A 22211-nucleotide genomic window follows, 5' to 3' on the forward strand; every position below is an offset into this window, starting at 1 on the left:
CGCACTCAAAATCTTGACCGGAAAAGCCCCCCCCCCACCCCCCTTGTCAGATTGCGCAAAAAGTGCACGAGCTTGCAAACGAGAGTGTGCCATCTCCAAGAGGGGGGGGGGGGGGCGAGGGGGGCTGGCGAGGGGGAGGGATGGCGAGGGGCGGATGGCAAGGGGGGTGGGGGTGGCGAGGGGTGGGGTGGTGAGGGGGGGCGATCCCTCAGGGTGGGGGAGAGGGTCGATAAAATCAGTACCACTTTTGTGGGGGGTGTGGGGGAGGGGGGCAGTAATCAGCAGTGATCGTCCCTCGGGCAAACTCGTCCCCGCCACGTGAACGAGGAAAATTGCACCGATTTGCCTCCGGGCTGCGAATGGGAGGCGAGGCCCCCGAATCGGCGCTCATTTGGGCAGGTCGAGGGATGCGGTGGTGCGTCGACGCTCGGCTCCGACGGGAAGGGCTCACGGGTTCGCGCTGCCGAAGATGAAGAAGGAGGAGCTGCGCGGCACGCTCTGCTGCCTCTCGGGCAAGCGGAGTTCGGACAGCCGGAGGGGTCGCGGTCGCGCAGCCGACCCCTCTTCCTCCACCACGCCACCGTCGCCATCGTCGTCCGTCCCGTTGCCTGGCGAGGGATCCACAGCTTGAGATGTCCTGGGGGCTGCGCCGTTAACAATCCGTTGAGGGTTTACACGGCGGAGGGTAAACGTGACCGCATCTCCAGGCGGTGGAGAGATGGGAACTACCTCGCCTGGTACACAGAAGGTGGTGGGTTCGATTCCGACCGTGACGCCTGCTGTATATTTGGAGTTTGCGTGTCTCTTTCCCCGTCGCAGCCACAACGATTTTTCTCCGGGTCCTCCCGGTTTTTCCCTCCACGTTAAGAATCAACGTCACGCATTGAGTGTTTGGCCACTAGAATTTTCGCTTCTGACAAAGTTCCACACAGCTCAGTGGGCCTTATCTGGTGAAATAAAAAATCTTTTTAAATCGTTTAACAGCGGCAGACGCTGCATCGTCACCTGGCCAATCGATCCTCTCTCGGAAAGGAGTGGGGGGGCAGGGTTGAGGGGTCCCATGATTTATAACCAACCTGGGGGGTGTGTAGCAGAATGTGAGGGTCCTTGCACGTGTCCTCTGGGATCCACTCTCGCTCCAACAGCCTGAAGCGGCAGGGTGAAACGCCACCCCCAAGCAAGAGTCCGTTACCACAAATGGCAATTTTTTTTTTGCACAAAACATCGACATGGGATCGCACGAGAGAGCGGCCGGCGCACTTCAAAGGCGATAGACAAATCCTTGCCACCCCTCATGGAGTCCCACCGGCAAACCCGAGCCAAGTCCATTGCTGGGACCCTCATGCACTTATGGAGTGCCACCAGCTCACCTGAGCCAAGTCCATTGCTGGGACTCTCACCGACTCATGGACTCCCACCGGTAAATCCGAGCCGATCTCGTGGCTGGGACCCTCACGGACTCATGGAGTCCCACCGGCACATCGGGCAAAATCACCTGATAAAGCTGCTTGTACTCACCAGCGAAACGTCACAGAACTCAACATGTAAACGTCGTAGAGGGTTTACTCTCCAACACACAAACAGTTAGTGCTGAAGTAGTAACTAATTGACACGTTTTGTTCACGTGACTAACCATTGCTGATTAGCTGTGTCGGGCGGTGGTGGGTTAACGACGCACATTTATAATTATATATATATAATTACACAATCTAAACAAAAAAAACGCCTGTATTGTGGATAATATGGGTCATAAAAGCCCTACTACTACTATGACTACTAAGGGTTAAACTGGCATTCCACTGGTTGTTTGCCGTGCCGATCCAGAATCATACCGTGCCACGCTTGCTGGCCTATAAATAAAAAACGTTTTGTTTGTTTACCAGATAAGGCCCCACCCACTAAGCTACGTAGATATTTTTCAGAAGGCGACCTGGCTCTCACAAATCATAGCTCAAAGAAGTGGGTTATCATCCCGTGGAAATGTATAGCCGCCGAATATTCCAAATGCATGTTAATTCTAAACGTGGAGAGAAAAACCGGAGGACCCAGAGACAATTCCACGCAACCACGGGGAGAGATATATGCAAACTCCAAATATACAGCAGCAGGCGTCAGGGTCGGCATCAAACCCACGACCTCCTGTATACCAGGCGAGGTAGTTAACATCTCCCCATTGCAAGTGGACGTCTGAATCTGGCTCAGGGCCCAAGCAGGGCCAGGGATAACGACACGTTCGTTACGCGCGAGGTCAGCCAGGTCACTGCGAGGATGCGAAGTCACCGCGTCATCTACACACGGACTCGACCCGTTCATCATCGCGTCCGATGTCAGCAGCCCAGTGGAAAAAACAACAACCTGGTGCCTCCTGACCCATGCTGGGCTGGCTCGACGCGGCCCCGGCACGGCTCGGTTGTGCAATGGAAAAGAAGTATTGAGAGCCTCCCGGTGCCCACAACCACCCCAGCCCAGGTCCACTCTAACCCCCCACCCCCCACCCCAGCCTGGCTGACCTTAGCTGCAGCATCCAGTGCACCGCCCTGTGTCTCCGTCTCCGCCGCGTCCGCGAGCTCGTTCTTCGGCTTCTCCGCGTTCGCCGCCCTGCTTGGCGTAAACGGTGGCGGCACAGCGTCACGTGACCACGTCGCTCTGCTTACCCAGGCGACGAGGCGAGTGCGGACACATGAATTCGTCGCCGAAGACTGACTCATTCACGAGGGACGCCACGAATTGCGCGCGTGCGGATGCAGCCATGGTTTGTCAGGGTCCGGTCGGCCTGTGTAGCTATCGCCAGGGTTTAGCAATGCGACGAGGCTCCGATTGGCTGATGTGGTTCGGGTTAGGGCACCTCCGATTGGCACGGTGCAAAAGACGTTCAACATACATACATAGGGCTAAGAGTGCAATTAGATTCTGCTTGGCTACTGTGGTATGTATGCCCGATTATCAGCGAGCAATCCTCCCACAATGCCAAGCACATCCTGTTCAGTTTAAAACGTAGGCTTTCGCGACCGATATTATCCATAACACAGCCAATGAGTAAGGTTTGTTACGTAAACAAAACGTTGGAGAGTAAACCCAGTACTTGAATTTTAAATGTTGTGGGTTTACTCTCCAACACACCGGTGTGCTGTACTAATAACGAATTGGCACGTTTTGTTTCCGTGACAAACCTTACTAATTGGCTCTGTCGGGTGGTGGTGAGTTTAATGACACATTTATATTGACGCGATCTAACCCAAAAAAAAACCTATATTGTGGACATCCTTTGATTTAAAGCTTTCGTGACTGCAGGGATTCATCTTCTTGGTTCTTTCGGTAAAGTCACGTAGAATGGAAATAATAAAATAATAAAAATAAAACATAAAATTATTCTCACGACGTTTCGGCCACAACGCAAGCAGCCGTCCTCAGGTGAAGAACATACTCTGTCTTCTTGACAGACCTGTTCTTCACCTGAGGACGGCTGCTTGCGTTGTGGCCGAAACGTCGTGAGAATTGTATTTTATTATGTTTTATTTATTTTTTATTATTTCCATTCGACGTGACTTTCCCGAAAGAACCAAGAAGATGTGGACATCCTGTTTACTTGAGCGATTGTGGCACCGGGGCTACGGGAGTGCAGACGGTGCAACTGCAACGGACGAAAAGGTGGTTGGGGGAGGGGGTGTGGGGGAAATTGAATGGGGGGGGGGGTGGGGGGCATGTTTCGATCCCTGCACCGGGTGCCCGTGCCGACCGCGCCGCTTCACCTCGCCGTCTTCTTCCTCTCCCGCTCCTCCTCGGCCTCCTTCTGAGCCGACGTGAGGCTCTCGGCGTCCGCCAGGTTGTCCACGGCGATGGCCAGGAACACGTTGAGCAGAATGTCTGCCGCGGAGTTGCTGCTCAGGACCCCGATCGCCGCGGGTTTAAAAAAGGAACGGGGGGGGGGAGGTTTTCCGCCGACCGCCGGCCGATGAACGAAAAACGACGAAGACGGAAGGTGCCGCTCGGGTAGCGACCGCCCTGTTCCCGCACCGGGAGTCGGGCGCGGGGACGGGCGATGGTTTGAACCGGGACGAGATCCCGCTACTCGCGAATGCTTTGGGGGAGACACCGGCGACAGCCGAATGTCGTGGCCAAAGCGGGCTGGGGATGTTCCCATCAACCTATCCTAGGGGTCGGGAACCTTTCAAAGAAGAGCAGCCTTTGTTTTTGTCCAAAATAGTTTGATGAACCGCATCACAAGCAGAGCTCCTTGTACATAAACACAGACGCAGATGGACGAAGCTGCATCGATTTAGTCCACACCCACCCCTCCCCCCCTGCTGTACATTTTGTCATCACCAAGACATTCCATAGTGACCCATTTCCTGCTATTTCATATCTGATTTTGACGACAAATTATATTAAACGTAAAAAAATAACGGCTGCCCGCAGGGGGGGGGGGGGCTCAGGAGCCACAGGTTGCCGTGTCCTGGCCTAACGGAACCAATCAAGTGACGGAACAATCGAGAAGATTAATGGGGCCATGGCTGGGACCGACTCGCCCCCGCCCAACCCCAAACGCCATCTCCACCGCCAGCGGAGGATACAGTTCCCGCAGATGAAGAGGATGATGAAGAACACGCAGACGAGGATGCCGGGGAAGGAGGGGCCCCCGTAGGCACGGATCCCGTTGTACATCACCGTGTTCCAGTCTTCCCCAGTGAGGATCTGCAGACACAGGAGGGAGTAGAGATGAGACGGTACAGAGGCTACAGACGGTGCGGACGAGACGCGAGCGGCACAGGAGAGACGGAGTACGGACGAGACGAACGGTTACAATTGGTAAAGATCGGACAGATAGTGTACGGACGAAAAAAGAGGGTACGACACAGACAGTACAGACAAGAAAAATAACTACAGGCAAGATGGAATGAGTATACGTAAAGCACAGATGAGTCAGTACAGGGAGTACAGACAAGATAGTACAAACGAGACACTGACAGTGCCCATGGGACAGATGGTAAGGTAGGCACAGGACACGTGCATGATCCACAGGAGATGTCGTGGCCCGAATTCTCACCGTTGTGAACGTTTGAAATTCAAAACAAAAACACAAAGCCATTCGTCGAGAATTCAACATCTCTCCCCCCTGCCACCCACGCGCATGATCGGCAACTCCCATCTTGCCGCTTGCACTCGGGGAACCTTAGCCACACGGTACTTTCGTCCGCCAATCAATCCAGGCGGAGGCTGGCCAACCACCCGGTCTACAGGGTCTCCTCTATATACGGACATTCGAGTTACGAACTTTCAGAGATACGAACAAACCTGTCCGTGCGTCCAGTTGCCTGTTCGGATTGAGAGTCGTAAGTTCAACTGCCGTGCAATAGATGGCGGTGGTGGCATCTACATTTGCAGAACGTGAAGAACCAGTGGCATCTACATCTGCAGAACGTGAAGAACCAGTGGCATCTACATCTGCAGAATGTGAAGAACCAATCAGACCTACATCTGCAGAACATGAAGAACCAGTGGCATCTACATCTGCAGAACGTGAAGAACCAGTGGCATCTATATGTGCAGAACGTGAAGAACCAGTGGTATCTACATCTGCAGAACGTGAAGAGCCAGTGGCATCTACATCTGTAGAACGTGAATAACCAGTGGCATCTACATCTGCAGAACGTGAAGAACCAGTGGCATCTACATTTGCAGAATGTGAAGAACCAGTGGCATCTACATCTGCAGAACGTGAAGAACCAGTGGCATCTACATCTGCAGAATGTGAAGAACCAATCAGACCTACATCTGCAGAACATGAAGAACCAGTGGCATCTACATCTGCAGAACGTGAAGAACCAGTGGCATCTATATGTGCAGAACGTGAAGAACCAGTGGTATCTACATCTGCAGAACGTGAAGAGCCAGTGGCATCTACATCTGTAGAACGTGAATAACCAGTGGCATCTACATCTGCAGAACGTGAAGAACCAGTGGCATCTACATCTGCAGAATGTGAAGAACCAGTGGCATCTACATCTGCAGAACGCGAAGAACCAGTGGCATCTACATCTGCAGAACATGAAGAACCAGTGGCATCTACATCTACAGAATGTGAAGAACCAGTGGCATCTCCAGGAGATTATACAACTTTTAAAGCCATTCCCCGTGTTTAGTGTACATACCGTACAACAAGTTTGGAATCGACTTACGAACAGACCTCTGGAACCTCACTCGTTTTGTAAGCAGAGGAGTCCCTGTGACGACCGACCAATCAGGGCCCGGGAGGGGGGAAGTGGGCGGGGGGGGGGAGGGGCTCGCCCACCTGGAAGACGGTGAGCAGCGCGATGGGGAACGAGTCGAAGGAGCTGCGGTGGAGTTGCGTCGAGTCGAAGTTGAACTTTCCTCCGAACAGCTGCATGCCGAGCAGCGAGAAGATGATGATGAAGAGGAAGAGGAGCAGCAGCAGCGAGGCGATGGAGCGCATCGAGTTGAGCAGCGACACCACGAGGTTGCTGAGGGCGTTCCAGTACCTGTGGCGGAGCAAGCGCCGATGATGACCATGAAGATCTGTCCACTCCTTGATCGCCACGGATACATTGTTCCGGCGTTATGAGGGGCTAGGATCTGGTTGTCTAGTGTGGTTAGTGTCTGGTTGTTGAGTGTGGTTAAGGCTTGGTTGGCTGGTATGGTTAGTGTCTGGTTGGCTGGTTATGATTAGTGTCTGTTTGGCTGATGTGGTTAGTGTCTGGTTGGCTGGTTATGATTAGTGTCTGGTTGGCTGATATAGTTAGTGTCTGGTTGGCTGGTGTGGTTAGTGTCTGGTTGGCTGGTGTGGTTAGTGTCTGGTTGATGTGGTTAGTGTCTGGTTGGCTGGTTATGATTAGTGTCTGGTTGATGTGGTTAGTGTCTGGTTGGCTGGTATGGTTAGTGTCTGGTTGATGTGGTTAGTGTCTGGTTGGCTGGAATGGTTAATGTCTGTTTGACTGATGTGGTTCGTGTCTGGTTGGCTGGTATAGTTAGGGCCTGGTTGGCTGGTGTGGTCAGGGCCTGGTTGGCTGGTGTGGTTATCGTCTGGTTGGTGAGTGTGGGTTAGGGTTATGGGTAGCAGTTGGATTTTCTTGCACTCCCCTCTACTGCCCACACTTCAAGCTCTCCCGTAAACGGTGTCGCGAGCCGCGCTCCACATGAACAAACGCACCAAGGCACACACACGGAGCCGGGCGGGCAAGGACGTGACATCAGCGGGTCGGTCAAAGCAATGGGTCGGTAACAATCGCACTGCACCTTGCAACTCCACCCACCCTCACCCCCATCCATCACACTGCCGTACTCCCACTGGGCACCTGGTGACCTTGAAGATGCGCAGCAGACGCACGCAGCGCAGCACGGAGACGCCGAGCGGCGCGACAAAACCCTGGCCGACGAGCACGGCCTCCGCGATGCCGCCGCACACCACGAAGCAGTCGAAGCGGTTGAAGAGCGACGTGAAGTAGACGTGCAGGCCCAGGCCGTACATCTTCACGAGCATCTCCAGCGAGAAGAGCGTGAGCAACACCTTGTTCGCCAGGTCTGCGCGCGTGCGGAGACACACGGACGGACGTACAGACGGACGTATGTATGGACGGACGTAGGTACAAACGGACGGACGTTCAGATGGACTGATGTACGTACAGACATACGGGCGGAAAGGCCTCATCGCCATGAGGATGGATGGATTCTAAAAACAGCGTAGCTGCTGCTGTTGCACGTGGCTGCCTGCAGTGATTCAGCGCTGTGGAGGCAGCGGTAGCAGCGGCGAGGGTTGTTGGATCACCGCGCGTACGACGACAAAGTGTCGCGAGAACTCCCATTCCCGTGGGCGTCGAGGAGGTTGCAATGCGCTCGGCTCGCCATCATAATGCAGCAGGGCAAAGTGTGGAGTGGTAGCGTCTGTGCCTTGTGTGCGGTGGCCTCGAGCAGGCGGTCATCAACCTGCGGCTCTTTAAGGGACGCTTTGTGACGTCGTCCATGCTGCATTGCGGCTCTTGGAATATTCCGGGGGGGGGGGTGGGGGCGGTTACCGAATTCGAAAAAACTGCCGATGATGCCGGTTGATGTAATTACCGGCGAAACGTGACAGGACTCAACTTGTAGATGCTGTGGATTTACTCTCCAACACACACGGTGGGCAGTAACTAATTGGCACGTTTTGGTTACGCGACAAACCTTACTGGCTGTGTCGGGTGGTGGAGGGTCACGACACATGTATACTTTCGCGATCTAACCCAATAATCTTTATTATGAATCGTCTTGTGATGTTGGTTGCCGGCCCCTGGGATAGAGCGTTGCCCCCTCGCATGGGTGGTGGGTTTTCTCCATACCCGGCCGGGCACGGGTACGGGTAACCGTTTGCGACGCTGGTGCGGCCGGGTACGGGTACGGGTAGACCGTGAGTCACTGGTGAGTAACTGTTTGTCACTCATTTCCCAACGTCTTGTCTCTTCTCACAATTTAAGTTCCTAGAATCAACCCACCCGCGCCTGCAACATGGCTTCATCCCAGAGGTCGCAATCAGGTACCCGATACCCGTACCCTACTCGTACCTGGCCGGGTACGGGTAGGGTACGGGTACGGCCGGGTATGGTTACGGGTACCCGTTTGCGACCCTGGTGCGGCCGGGTACGGGTAAGGAATTAAAACCCGTTTGCGACCTCTGCCCGACCTCCGGCCGTGCCGTTACACAAACGCGGCTGACCCCTGCGCCGCTCACCCTGCATGTGGGAGAGCCACGCGGCCTGCTGGTGATGCTCGGAGGCGATGGAGAGCGTGTTGATGAACACGAGGACGATGACGAGCCAGAAGAAGGACGGCGACCTCACCACCGCACGGCACCGGCGGCGGCCCAGCCGGTTCCACCGGCGCCACCAGCGGCTGCGGAAGGGGGTCAGAGGTCGCGCCCGAGAGGGTCAGGGGTCGCGTGCGGGGTCATCGGTCGCCCATCGCTATGGGGTCGACCGGCGCATTGCGTTCGTAGATTAATTTTGATTTTTGAGCTCGCGATACGCGGCGTCGGACCGTGCGTGTACGGATCGATATGTAACTTCTTGATTCGTAAATGCCGCGCGTAATAGGTTCACGCGGTCGCTGCAGCCACTTAGAGGTCCGCTACCTTTCACTGCCGTTATGAAGTAAAAATCGATTGTTGAATCATATCGCTCCGCGGGCTAGTACCGACGCGGACCGCGGTGACGCTTCACTGGTGTTTGTGGGTAAATTCGCGATTAGATTTTTTTATTTTAAGCTTTCAAATAAAATGAAATGGTTTTCACACCTCACCTGATTTGCGACTTCAAAATGATGTCCCTGCAAAGCAAAGAAATCCATCAGAGCGGGTTACTAAACACTGGACATGAAATTTAGATAACTCAATCGTCCATGCCATACGTGTGAGCTCTCCCACCGAGAGAAACACTCGATGTTATTCCGGCTCGCCGGTAGCTCGGAAAGCAGCCACCAACCGTTGCGCGAGGCACGGTGGATGTGGTGTGCCAGGTGCCCCCCCCCCATCGTACCCGAGACGGACCCACAGGGGCGCCCTCTCTCCAGAGCTCCCGGCGGTGTCCGAATGGACCGAGGCTTCGCTCGAACACTTGCTTCCTACACGCGGCGAGGGGGGGGGCGAGCAAGAAGCTCGCGGTTAACGGTGCACACACACATGCGCACACTCGGTGCACACACACAAAGACGTGGAGACGCGACACCCTGGTGTGGTTAGGGCCTGGTTGATGAGTGTGTGTTATGGGTAGCAGTTGGATTTTTCTGCGCTCCCCTCTGCTGCCCGCACTTCAAGTTCTCCCGTAAACGGTACCGCGAAGAAATTCACGAACAACACCCGGGTCTCAAACCTCGTCTCCCCTCCCCCTCTCCACCCCCTCTCCGCCACCCCCCGCCCCCTCTCCACCCCCTGCCCCCTCTCCGGCCCCCCGCCCCCCGTTGTGCCACTTACCGCTTGAGGTGCCGTCGCGCTCCATCTCGATGTCCTCCGCTTGCCGGATCCAGTCCAGGTAACCGCGCAGGTCGCCATCCAGTTTCTGCTTCTCTCGGAGTTTCTGGAAGTCGCCGCGCGCCTTCGCCTTCTCGCGCTCCTTGGAGAACTCACTGAGCGTGCGGAAAGGTCGCATCACCATCAAAGACAAAGGTCCCCCGTGTAGCATTAACTGTGTTGGGGGCAAGTGCTGTTAGCGAGTAGCAACTATGAAGTCCGGAACGGCACGCGAGGGGGTGGGTGGCCAGTACCACGCCCGGCCGCCTTTGTATCCCTCGTGGCGATGATTTTACACACCGCACCGGGTACTTATTTGAGGCTGAGTCGACTTAAGGGAGGCCCAGGGACCGGTTCAGATAGTCGTCACCGGCGTTGGCATTGAGCGGGAATTGAACTCGGGTCGCCGGGCGCTAACCGCTGCACCACCGCATCACTGCCATCAGCACCCCCACCAACGAGAGTCAAAGGTCAAATCCGTGCTGCCACCATCGCGTTGCTCGGGTCAATGTCAAGAGGTCACCGTGGCCAATGGCGCCGCCAATTGGTGGCCGCCACGCCTCGGCCAATGCGTCCTTCCTCTTTGCCAGATTGCGTGCGTGGTGGTGCAAGCTGCGGCAAAGTCGACGTCCATCCTCCAGGCTCCGTTCGCATAAAAATGAAAAAGTCACAAACTCAACCCGATCGCTCGCTACCAGCCCGGTTTAACGCGGTTACCTGCCCCCTCTACCCCCCACCTTCACCCCCCCATCCACCCCCCTATCCAACTGCCCCGCTCCTCCTCCACCCGCGGTCCCCGCCCCTCCACAAGCTCACCCCCTCCACCCGCCCCCCACCTCCATCCCCCCTCCAACCGCCCTCCCTCCACCCCCACTCCACCTCCCCTCCACCCTCCACGCCCCTCCTCCACCCCCCACCTCCATCCCCCCTCCAATCGCCCACCCTCCACCTCCCCTCCACCCGCGCCCCACCTCCTCCACCCGCCCCCCCCTTCACCCGCTCCCCCTCCACCCGCTCCCCCTCCTCCCACTCCACCTCCACCCGCCCCCCTTTCACCCCCCCTCTACCCTCCACCCGCCCCCCTCCACCCTCCACCCGCGCCCCACCCCCTCCACCCGCCCCCCTCCACCCCCCCTCCACCCGCGCCACACCCCCCCCCCCACCCGCCCCCCACCCCCCCACCCCAGGGCTCTGCGGGAGGGATGGTGAGGAGTGGAGGGGGAGGTGAAGGGACGAGGCAGGGAATGGGCAGTGGAGAAGAGGCTTTGAGAGAGGAACCAAAGGAGGTCAAGGAGGGGGAATGCTTTATGGGATATGAAGAAGGGCCATCGCCCGAAACGTCGTCTGTTTTATATATTATTTTATTTTTAAGGCCACACACGTAGGGAGTTATTGCCAAGAGTGCAGAAAAATATTTACAGCGTTTTTTATTTCAATTAAAGCTCGGTTTCAAAATCCCTTGAGCAGCTTTTAAGAGACCCGGCTGAGCGTTGTCTGCCACAGGCAGCGATGAGATCGACTACGTGGGGGGGAGTTCGGGGTGGGGGCGGGGGGGGGGGTGATGTGTGGGATGGGTGGAGTCACTCACCCGCTCAGTACCCCCAGCACCAGGTTCAGCACGAAGAACGACCCCACGATGATGAGGTTCACGAAGTAAATCCACGGCCAATCGTTCCCCACCGCGTCGTTCACCTGCAGGGCACACGCACAGTCACCTGCCTGGCACACGCACATTCACCTGCCTGGCACATGCACAGGGGCAGGGGGGGGACCATGGGGGGCGAGGGGTGGGGGCTCACCCAGTAGAGCACGTCGGTCCAGCCCTCGAGCGTGATGCACTGGAACACGGTGAGCATGGCGAAGCCGAAGCTGTCGAAGTTGGTGACCCCGTCGTTGGGGCCCGCCCAGTCCGACCGGCACTCGGTGCCGTTCCTCGCGCACTGCCGTCCGCTGCCGGCGAACGCGCAGGGCGCCACGACCTCCTCGTCGTCGGCCAGCAGCCCTGCCGGCCGCGGGCGGACCGGGGGGCGAGACGCGAGCGGGGTTGGGGCGGCAGGAGAAGGCGAGGTGGTCGCGAACGCTCCGCGCAAAGCTGCGTGCCCTTTCCCCCTCACCCCGCGTGCCCCTTCCCCCCCACCCCGCATGCCCCCTCCCCCCCCCCCGCGTGCCCCTTCCCCCCCACCCCGTCCTACGTTTGCTGAACTTCTTTCGCGCCCGTACGCAGCCGACCGTGCTCATCGGATGGTGCGGATGATGATGAGGACGACGATGACAGCAGCACGGCGCGTCAGTGTGTGTCGGAGCTGGCGGGCACCTGTGCCCGTGTAGTAGCACGTCTTGTGCATCTTGCCCATGAAGAGCTCCAAGCCGATGATGGCGTAGATGATGATGAAGAAGAGCACGAGGAGGCCGATGTGCAGCAGCGGCACCATGGCCTTGATGATGGAGTTGAGCACCACCTGGAGGCCTGCAGGCAGTAGAGGATTAAGCTCAGTGCAGGGCCTGTAGCATCTGTTATAAAGAGGCCCGAAATAAAAAACCACGTAAATATGAAACACACAAATGTATAACTTGCATAGTAAAGTAATTGTATTTTTCATTTGCTATACAGCCGGATAATGCGACAAATCGCTAACCTTAAACACCCAGTCGTTCGTAAAAGTTGAAGGCAGTATAGTACTATAGTAATAGAGCAAGTGCAAAATCACTGAACCGGAATTGATAGCTTGAAAGCATTTAGCGCGGGCCCATTGAAAGAGTGGGGCCCGTAGCTACTACACGTGTAGCTACTACACGTGTAGCTACTTGTGCTACTGGGATAATACGGCACTGATCAAGGCTGCTATTTGGGAATATCGCTGAAGATACTGTGATGATGGGCGATAATGTTACGATTATGGTTGGAGTTAAGTTTTGCATTCGTGTTTGAATTAAAGTTTGGTGCTGGTGTTAAGGATTGAAGGTTAGGGTTTCGGAGAAGGCTAGGGTTTGGATTAGATCAGGGATTCGGATTTATAAGATAAAACCCAGACTCAGAGCGTCTCCTGGAATCTGCACACAACGCTGCAGCCCGGGGTCGGCTCACGTGACCCGTGATCGGCTCACGTGGCCCAAGATCGGCTCACGTGACCCGGGATCGGCTCACGTGACCCGGGATCGGCTCACGTGACCCGGGATCGGCTCACGTGACCCGGGATCGGCTCACGTGACCCGGGATCGGCTCACGTGACCCGGGATCGGCTCACTGGATCTGAGATCGGCTCACGTGACCCGGGATCGGCTCACGTGACCCGTGATCGGCTCACGTGGCCCAAGATCGGCTCACGTGACCCGGGATCGGCTCACGTGACCCGGGATCGGCTCACGTGACCCGGGATCGGCTCACGTGACCCGGGATCGGCTCACTGGATCTGAGATCGGCTCACGTGACCCGGGATCGGCTCACGTGACCCGGGATCGGCTCACTGGGCACGCCGGACACGAGACGCAGGGGGCGCAGCACGCGGAACGCTCGCAGCGCCTTCACATCGAAGCCGCCGCTCTTCCCGGCGTGCGAGCCCGGCACCACCCCGGCACGCGACACCTGCTCCAGCACGGCGCTGAACAGCCTGGGGGTGGGGGGCACACGTGGAGGGCACGCGGGGTGGGGGGGAAGGGACACGCGGGGGGGGAAGGAGACACGCGGGGTGGGGGGGAAGGGACACGCGGGGGGGGAAAGGGCACGCGGGGTGGGGGGGAAGGGGCACGCGGGGGGGGGAGGGAGGGGGCATGCGTTATGTTTTTAGGTGTTGCGTATATGTTCTATAATGTTTTAAATTTGTTTCATTTATGAAATTGGCATAAACAAACATAACTGAAAAAGTTGCTCTATTTACTGCACCGTAGTTACCATTCCAATCTCGAAGACTCTGCATGGGGTGATGTAAGTGGCACCACTACGCTCTCGTTTCAACAACCATGATGTGTTTGACGATCGCCGGACCGACGCAAGCTCACCCGACAAGCACAATGACAAAGTCCAGGAGGTTCCAGCAGTTTCGCAGATACGCTTTCGGGTGAAACACCAGGCCATCGGCCACCACCTTCAACACGGCCTCTACCGTGAAGATGATCAGGAAGACAAACTCCAACTTCTCCTGCGCCCGCACAGGACGGAATATGAAGAGACGGATAACACTGGTCAACACAAAAGAAAAATAATTCTGGCCTGGACTTTTGCAGCTGTTTTAGACTAATTGCAGGGTGCTGATTCCAAATCTGTTCTCAGATTTGCTCTATCACATCTCATTTTTATGCTATCGGCATACCCCCTTTTCATTGATTTTACCCGAAATTAACTCCGTCACTTATGATTGCAAGTTGTTGCCAGTCAGTGACTGCTTTAGTGTTAAAATATGGTGCTGTATTTTTAGGATAGTGTGTTTATAATATCATTTTATATAGATATCCACGTTTATTTAATATTTTTCTTCCGCAGTTTTTATTGAAAATGCAATATTTGATATCTCAAAAACCTGATGTGATAGACAAAAACTGATGCCAGATTTGATATCTCAAAAACCTGATGGGATAAACAAAAACTGATGCCAGATTTGATATCTCAAAAACCTGATGGGATAAACAAAAACTGATGCCAGATTTGGAATCAGCACCCCAAAATTACATTACAACCGTTGGAATACCTTATGCCAGAAAAAGTGTGTTGACCAGTGTAATCGACGGAGCGAGATTATAAGTCGACGGCAGATGGCATCGTCTCCGTTCCATCTGCACGACATTTGCCCCGCCAACCATTGCCTTGTCCCAGCTGCCGGCGAGACCGCGATCCGTGCACTCCACCACGGTTCAACTCAGCCACTGAAACTCTCTCTTGCCACCAATTCTTATATTGTGATACTGGCAAGAAAGGCCACATTTTATAGCTGCTCACCCCTAGCTATGAATGCCCTGATAGTGGCATTGTCTTTGTGCTGTTCGTCTTTTGCATCCTCTGGTCTAACACTTCGATTTAAAGCTTTCGTGACTGCAGGGATTCATCTTCTTGGTTCTTTCGGTAAAGTCACGTAGAAGGGAAATATTATTTTATTATTTCCCTTCTACGTGGTTCTTTCGGTAAAGTCACGTAGAAGGGAAATCTTATTTTATTATTTCCCTTCTACGTGACTTTACCGAAAGAACCAAGAAGATGGTCTAACACTGTTTGAGACTCGGCTCTAAAGAAAGCTGTCTCTGGTGTCGACCAATCAGTTTCAAATACAATGCATCATCATCATTTACTACCGGAGCATGATATTTCTTTGCATGTTCACCACAAGTACGTGTCATCAATGCAGAATGGATTCCTTACAAAAGGTTTATATTCGGTATTTTAACATCTTAACACAACTGTTTTATTGTCAGAAAGGGTAAAACCAATTATTATATTTTTATAGTGTCAAGAAAGGTCCCATGATCTCTCTCCCACGGTTGCACCTCGTTCCTCAACGTCCTCTCCAAATGCCTCACCGCGCGCACAACTGCAGGCGACAAAATGCCACCGCCCCACCCATCGCCCGCATCCACAGCGAGATCACTTTTACCCCCAACGCGGCAATACCTGGGTCACGTAGAATGGAAACATTGAAATAATAAAAATAAAACATAATAAAATAATTCTCACGACGTTTCGGCCACAACGCAAGCAGCCGTCTCCCCGACAGACCTGGTCTTCACCTGAGGACGGCTGCTTGCGTTGTGGCCGAAACGTCGTGAGAATTATTTTATTATGTTTTATTTTATTATTTTATTGTTTCCATTCTAACGTGACTTTACCGAAAGAACCAAGAAAATGAATCCCTGCAGTCACGAAAGCTTTAAATCGAAATACCTGGACTGTCTCTCTCACTCACTCCAATCCGAGGGTCAACCGCGAGACACAAAACCACGAAGCGAGGCCAAACATATCACGGCCACTGTGAACTTGACATCGTTTTTACCCGATGTGCGCAGACCCGGTCGCAAGATGAACAACAACTTTCGCCAACTAAGTGGCGGCGACGTCACCATCGGGCTGGTGCCAGGCCAGGTGCACTTTGAAGGCCACGTGCAGTGTCGAAGGCTCGGCTGGTCCAGGAAGGTCACGGGACGAGACTCCAGGCGCAATGGGCGGATTGACTGAGATGATAACTCAATTGTGTGCATTTGTACCTTCAAATCTTGATTATTAATAACTGCCACTGTGAGGCTGTCGTCCTCTAACCCCAACGCACGGTGCAACTGAAATAGCATACGTAGTTAGGGGCCGTCCATAAATGACGTCACTCGATTTTGGGCGATTTTTTACCCCCCCCCCCTCATCACACGGCGTCACAAAAGTCAGACCCCCCCTCAAATATGACGTCACAAAGCTCCGCCCCTCCCCCCCAAAACCATATTTCCATTTTTTAAATAAAACATGCTTCAAATCGCTTTAAACTATTGTCATTGTAGTGCGTACTTAATGGGAGGCTGCACTCTGATGTTGTAGGAGTGTTGTTATAACAATTAGTGTTGTTATAACAATTCTATATTTCTTTAAAGTTGCGCATTTTGATATGACGCCACATTTCTCAAACCCCCTCTCGTCACACATCGTCACAAATGCCTGACCCCCTCCCCCCTACGTTCGTGACGTCATTTATGAACGGCCCCTTATAGCCCTGCATACAATTGTATACGGGTTACAAAACGTGCGAAGCTATTTCAGTAAAAGTGAGTCGGGAGAAAGCAGAGGTCGCAACCGGGTACCCGATACCCGTACCCTACCCGATACCCGGCTACCCGATACCCGGCTAGGCCGGGTACGGGTACCCGTTTGCAACCCTGGTGCGGCCGGGTATGAGTACGGGTAGGCCGTGGGTCACTGGTGAGTAACTGTTTGTCACTCATTTCCCAACATCTTGTCTCTTCTCACAATTCAAGTTCCTAGAATCAACCCACCCGCGCCTGCAACATGGCTTCATCCCAGAGGTCGCAATCAGGTACCCAATACCCGTACCCTACCCGTACCCGGCTGGGTACGGGTAGGGTACGGGTACGGCCGGGTACGGGTACCCGTTTGCGACCCTGGTGTGGCCGGGTACGGGTACGGGTAAGGAATCAAAACCCGTTTGCGACCTCTGGGAGAAAGGAGAGGTTGGGTGGGTGGGGGGGGGGCACCGCATTCCGATCTTGAACAGCCCCCGTCTGAAAGAGAACCCCCCCCCAACCACCATCAACGGAGCCACCGCTCCTCGGACCACAGCCACCACCACCACCGAGCGTCCTCGCTGGGCCCGCTGCGCGAGCCGAGGCCCTCCGCCGTGTGCCGCCCGGTGTGTCCCCTTGGCGCACGGCTGCTCACCAGGCTCAGGTTTGCCGAGCTCGTGTCGTCGTCGGGGAAGGGCACGTACACGGCGAGCGCCACGCAGTTGCTGAAGATGGTGAGCAGGATGAGAACGTCGAACGGCCTGCGAGACGGGAGAGAGGTGGGAGGGAGGGGGGGGGGCAGCGTGGTGCGAAGGTACAGACAGTGGACACCCTGAAAGCTTCCTTGAAGAGCTTTGGATTCGACCTGAAAAGCTGGGAATCCCTAGCACAGGGCCGACCTGCCTGGAGAAGAAAATTGTACAGGACGGTGCAGTCCTCTGTGACAGTAGGAGAAGCTCCTGTGCTATCTTGAAGAGGCAGCAGCGCAAATCTACCAAGGAAGGACCTGTGGCTGCACCTCAGAGCTCTACATCCTCCCTGACCTGTCCAGTGTGCCACAGAGAACTCCGGGCTCAGAGTGGCCTCTTCAGCCATCTGCGCACTCATCAAAACCCAACAAAATGACAAACGTGCCATGGTCATCATCAACTTTGATGGACGAACAAGAAGAAGAAGAGAGGGTCCAGCAGTCGACCCACCCCCTCCCCCACCTCCGCACTAGTCGACCGACACTGAGGGTCACCCGCGCCTCGCCCTCACCTCCCGTCACATCATCGCGACTCGGCTGTCCGCAAACATTTGTTGGCAGTCGAACTTCGTCGAGGTGGCCTTTAACGTCACCGATCGCTGCTCGCGGACGCTTGCCCGAGTCGGGCAAGGAGGAAATACGGCGCAGATCAAAGGGGCTGGAGGGCCCCTTTTGGAGGAGAGATTTGCGAAAGAACCAAGGGGCAAGCTAAATGCGTTTGGTTGGGAGGGTGCCGAGTGAGCAATTAATTGGAGGCCAACAGATTGCCACGAGTGACCTCGTGGTGCCATGCGGGAGGAGAGAGAAAGTCGCGGCCACCAACGCGAGAGGTGGATTGACTGACATTAACTATTTTTATTTTATTTTAACAGATGAGGCCCCACTGAGCTGGTGAGGCCCAACTGAGCTATACAGACAGACATGTTCTTCACCTGAGGACGGCTGCTTGCGTTGTGGCCGAAACGTCGTGAGAATTATTTTATTATGTTTTATTTTTAATATTTTATTATTTCCATTCTACGTGACTTTACCGAAAAAACCAAGAAGATGAATCCCTGCAGTCACGAAAGCTTTAACTCGAAATTTGAGCTATACAGCTCTTTTTTTCAGAAGCGACCCGGCCGCATGTGATAGCCAAACGAAGTGGCTTATCATCCACGTGGACATTTATAGCAGCCAAATACTCTAAAGTAACGTGCGTCGATTCTAAATGTGAAGGGAAAAATCAGAGGAACTGGGAGAAAAATCCACGCGACCTACGGGGAAAGAGACATGCACACTCCAAATATACAAGCAAGGGTCGGGATAAACCCCACCACCTCCTGCATACCAGGCGAGGTAGTTAACATCTCGCCTTAGGAGACAGACACGTGAGTACGCAGATATTTCCCAAGGCACAGGAGCTGGTGGCGCACGGCCGACTGCCACGTGGGCCTCCGTTATTCAGTAGCGACAAAATAAACTGGCCTGGAGTTTGGGGGGCGGCCCTGCTGTGCAAATTTCCCCGTTTGCCTTCGAAGCCCTCCGGATGACCTCGTCTACAAGAAGCGATCGCCATGAGCGGAGCAAGAGTGGAATATTTCAGCCAGCCGCTAGTCTAATCAGCCACAGGGTGACGACTGAGGCAAGGCAGGTAAGAGACATATTTAGTGATGGTGGCTACGCTGCACGCGACCTGTAAGCCAGCACTGTGGACGCAGTGAGAGCTGGTAGATCACACGAACGTTGCTGTGAAACAACTCTTTTCCCGTGGGTGGGGCGGGGATAGAGCGTTGCTCCCTCACCCGCGCGTGGGTTTTCTCAGGGTACTCCGGTTTCCTCCCCCGAATGCATAAACAACTCATAATTTGGCTGAAAACATGAAAAAACAACCAGATGTAGCAGGGCTGTGGGGTACAACGGAGTAATTGCATTCCACACGATAAGCCACTTCGTTGAGCTATCATTTGTGGTCACGTCGCTTCTGAAAAATAAGCTAAAAGCTCAGTCGGGCTTTACTCGGTAAAGTACAAAATAGACATAAATATATACTTGCGATTTAATTTTTCGATTTAAAGCTTTCGTGACTGCAGGGATTCATCTTCTTGGTTCTTTCGGTAAAGTCACGTAGAAGGGAAGTAATAACATAATAAAAATAAAACATAATAAAATAATTCTCACTCAGAATTAGAAGGGAAGTAATTAAATAATAAAAATAAAACATAATAAAATAATTCTGATAGAGAATTATTTTTATTATTTTATTACTTCCCTTCTACGTAACTTTACCGAAAGAACCAAGAAGATACTTGCGATTTGTTTACCTTTGCAACTCCTATCGTGTTATTGAATTCCATCTGCTGCTGTAACTTTCTGACCCCGCGGCCTACTACTGGACGTCTGATTTGTGTATAAAAAAAAGCTTCACAGCTCATCGGATTCCTCCAGCGGAAGCAAAGGTTCTGATCGTCATTCCAGCGCAGCATCATGGTTCCGTGACACCGGCGGACAGACGCGACGGCGCGAGAGGAACCCTATTCCGTATTAGGGGCCGTCCATAAATGACGTCAAGCGATTTCGGACGATTTCTGACACCCCCCCCCCCCCCCATCGTCACACGGCGTCACAAAAAGTCAGCCCCCCCCCACCCTCAAATATGACGTCACAAAGCTCTGCCCCCCCCCCCCCAAAAATGTCAAACATGCTTCAAATCGCTTTAAACTATTGTCATCGTAGTGCGTATTTAACGTGGCGCTGCACCCTGATGTTGTAGGAGAAAACATTTATAAAAATACAGTCGATTTCATTAAGTAGAACGTGTTGTCTACATTTATTTAAAGTTCTGCATTTTGATGTGACGCCATATTTCTCAAACCCCCCCCCCCTCGTCACACATCGTCACAAATATCTGACCGCCCCCCCGCCCCCCCTAGGTGCGTGACATCATTTATGAACGGCCCCTTACCGCCACTCCACGATGCTGATGCACGCCCTGCGCATCGGGTTTTGCAGGGAGAGGCAGAAGAGCGATCGAGCCGCCCGCGTGCTCCCGGCCGCGCCGCCGTCGCCGGTAGGACCGGCGGCCTTGCGCGCCCGCCCCATGCGCTCCTCCTCCTCGCGGGCGATGCGGATGGCAGCTTGCCACGTGAGCGGCGTGGCCTTTGATGTGCCACCCTGCGACGCTGCGTGCCAGTCGGACGAGGGGTTCGTGCAAGCGACTCAGGGGCGCGTCCACTTGCAAGGGACTGGTCTAGATCGCGTTATTTATAAATGTGTCGTAACCCTCCACCACCCGACACGGTCAATCATTAAAAAGTGTCACGTTGACAAAAGACAAATTAGTTCACTGCTTTAGCCCACCGGTGTGTTGAAGCGTGAAACCACAACATTTACAATTTGAGTAGCACGACGTTTCGCTGGTAATTGCATCCAGCATCATCGGGCAATTCGCCAGAATGGTGAGGCTCTGCTGTGTCTCTCGTTCTTATATAGAGCAGCAGCAGGGTGACGTCATCATTAACTCATTAATTCGTCAGGTGTCAACGTGACACTTTTTTACTGATTGGCCGTGTCGGGTGGTGGAGGGTTACGACACATTTATAAATGACGCGATCTAAACCCAAAAACGTTGATTATGAATAGTATTGGTCGCGAAAGCCTACACGTGTTAAAGGGACTGGTCTACTTACGAACGAGTTCGGTTCCAGAGGTTACTGTTCGTAAGTCGATTTGTTCGTAAGTCCAACTTTACTCCTTGCCGATTGCAAACACGTTGTACGGCGTGTAGACTAAAAACAAGGGGAATTGCTTTACCAGTTGTATACTCTCCTGTAGATGTAGATGGCTACTGGTTCTTCGAGTTCTGCAGATGTAGATGCCACCACCGCCATCTATTGCGCGGTGGTTGAACTTACGACTCTCGGTGCGAACAGGCAACGGGCCATACGGGACGAGGTTTAATTTTCGATTTAATGCTTTCGTGACTGCAGAGATTCATCTTCTTGGTTCTTTCGGTAAAGTCACGTAGAAGGGAAATAATAAAATAATAAAAATACAACATAATAAAATAATTCTCACGACGTTTCGGCCACAACGCAAGCAGCCGTCCTTGTGTTTTATTTTTTATTATTTTATTATTTCCCTTCTACGTGACTTTACCGAAAGAACCAAGAAGAGGGACGAGGTTTGTTCGTAACTCTGAAAGTTCGTAAGTCAAACGTTCGTAAGTAGAGGAGTGATTGTATTTCAAACAGGGCTATGCAGGACACGATTGCGGTCCCACCTCCTTTCTCCCGACTCACTTTTACTGAAATAGCTGCGGATATTTTGTAACTCGGATACAACGATATGTAGGGCTATGTCTAGAACTCTAGATATATTGTTTTATATTCTTAGGTTTTTTTCGGTAAAGTCACGTAGGTAAATAAATTAAATTTAAATTAATAAAAGTAAAATTTAAATAAAAATCACGACGTTTCGGAGGCAACACAAGCTTCCGTCTTCAGGTGTTGCCTCCGAAACGTCGTGATTTTTTAATTTTGTTATTTTACTTTTATTAATTTTAATTTTTTACCTACGTGACTTTACCGAAAAAACCTAAGAATATGAATCCTTGCAGTCACGAAAGCTTCAAATCTAGAATATATTGTTTTAGTTGCACCGTGTTTTGGGATTAGAGGAAGACAGTCTCACAGTGACAGTTATTAATACAAGTACAATACCCACAAACACCAGCAGTAGCGGATACGATACTTTACGCCAGGTATTTTTTAGAAAATATTATTTTCCTCA

The 22211-nt window shown here is 53.3% G+C and overlaps 1 protein-coding gene across 1 annotated transcript in view; it reads right to left on the reverse strand.

The window, feature by feature from the left end:
• Window positions 1-22211, reverse strand: part of LOC133356809 (voltage-dependent L-type calcium channel subunit alpha-1D-like) — a 62905-nt gene that overhangs the window by 31475 nt on the left and 9219 nt on the right. Inside the window, exons 2-19 of the mRNA XM_061574505.1 lie at window positions 20386-20602; window positions 17349-17454; window positions 13985-14124; window positions 13454-13596; window positions 12303-12455; window positions 11788-11990; window positions 11577-11680; window positions 9953-10104; window positions 9519-9603; window positions 9283-9309; window positions 8717-8877; window positions 7311-7536; window positions 6290-6497; window positions 4572-4692; window positions 3750-3864; window positions 2511-2598; window positions 1077-1146; window positions 452-608 (exon numbers count right to left, since the gene is read on the reverse strand). Coding sequence (XP_061430489.1) covers window positions 452-608; window positions 1077-1146; window positions 2511-2598; window positions 3750-3864; window positions 4572-4692; window positions 6290-6497; window positions 7311-7536; window positions 8717-8877; window positions 9283-9309; window positions 9519-9603; window positions 9953-10104; window positions 11577-11680; window positions 11788-11990; window positions 12303-12455; window positions 13454-13596; window positions 13985-14124; window positions 17349-17454; window positions 20386-20602 — 2476 coding nt within the window. The remainder of the gene's footprint in view (window positions 1-451; window positions 609-1076; window positions 1147-2510; window positions 2599-3749; window positions 3865-4571; window positions 4693-6289; window positions 6498-7310; window positions 7537-8716; window positions 8878-9282; window positions 9310-9518; window positions 9604-9952; window positions 10105-11576; window positions 11681-11787; window positions 11991-12302; window positions 12456-13453; window positions 13597-13984; window positions 14125-17348; window positions 17455-20385; window positions 20603-22211) is intronic.

Source organism: Lethenteron reissneri, chromosome 55 (genome assembly GCF_015708825.2).
Source record: "Lethenteron reissneri isolate LAM-NWPU_2019-01 chromosome 55, ASM1570882v1, whole genome shotgun sequence".
In the NCBI taxonomy this organism is placed as follows: domain Eukaryota; kingdom Metazoa; phylum Chordata; class Hyperoartia; order Petromyzontiformes; family Petromyzontidae; genus Lethenteron; species Lethenteron reissneri.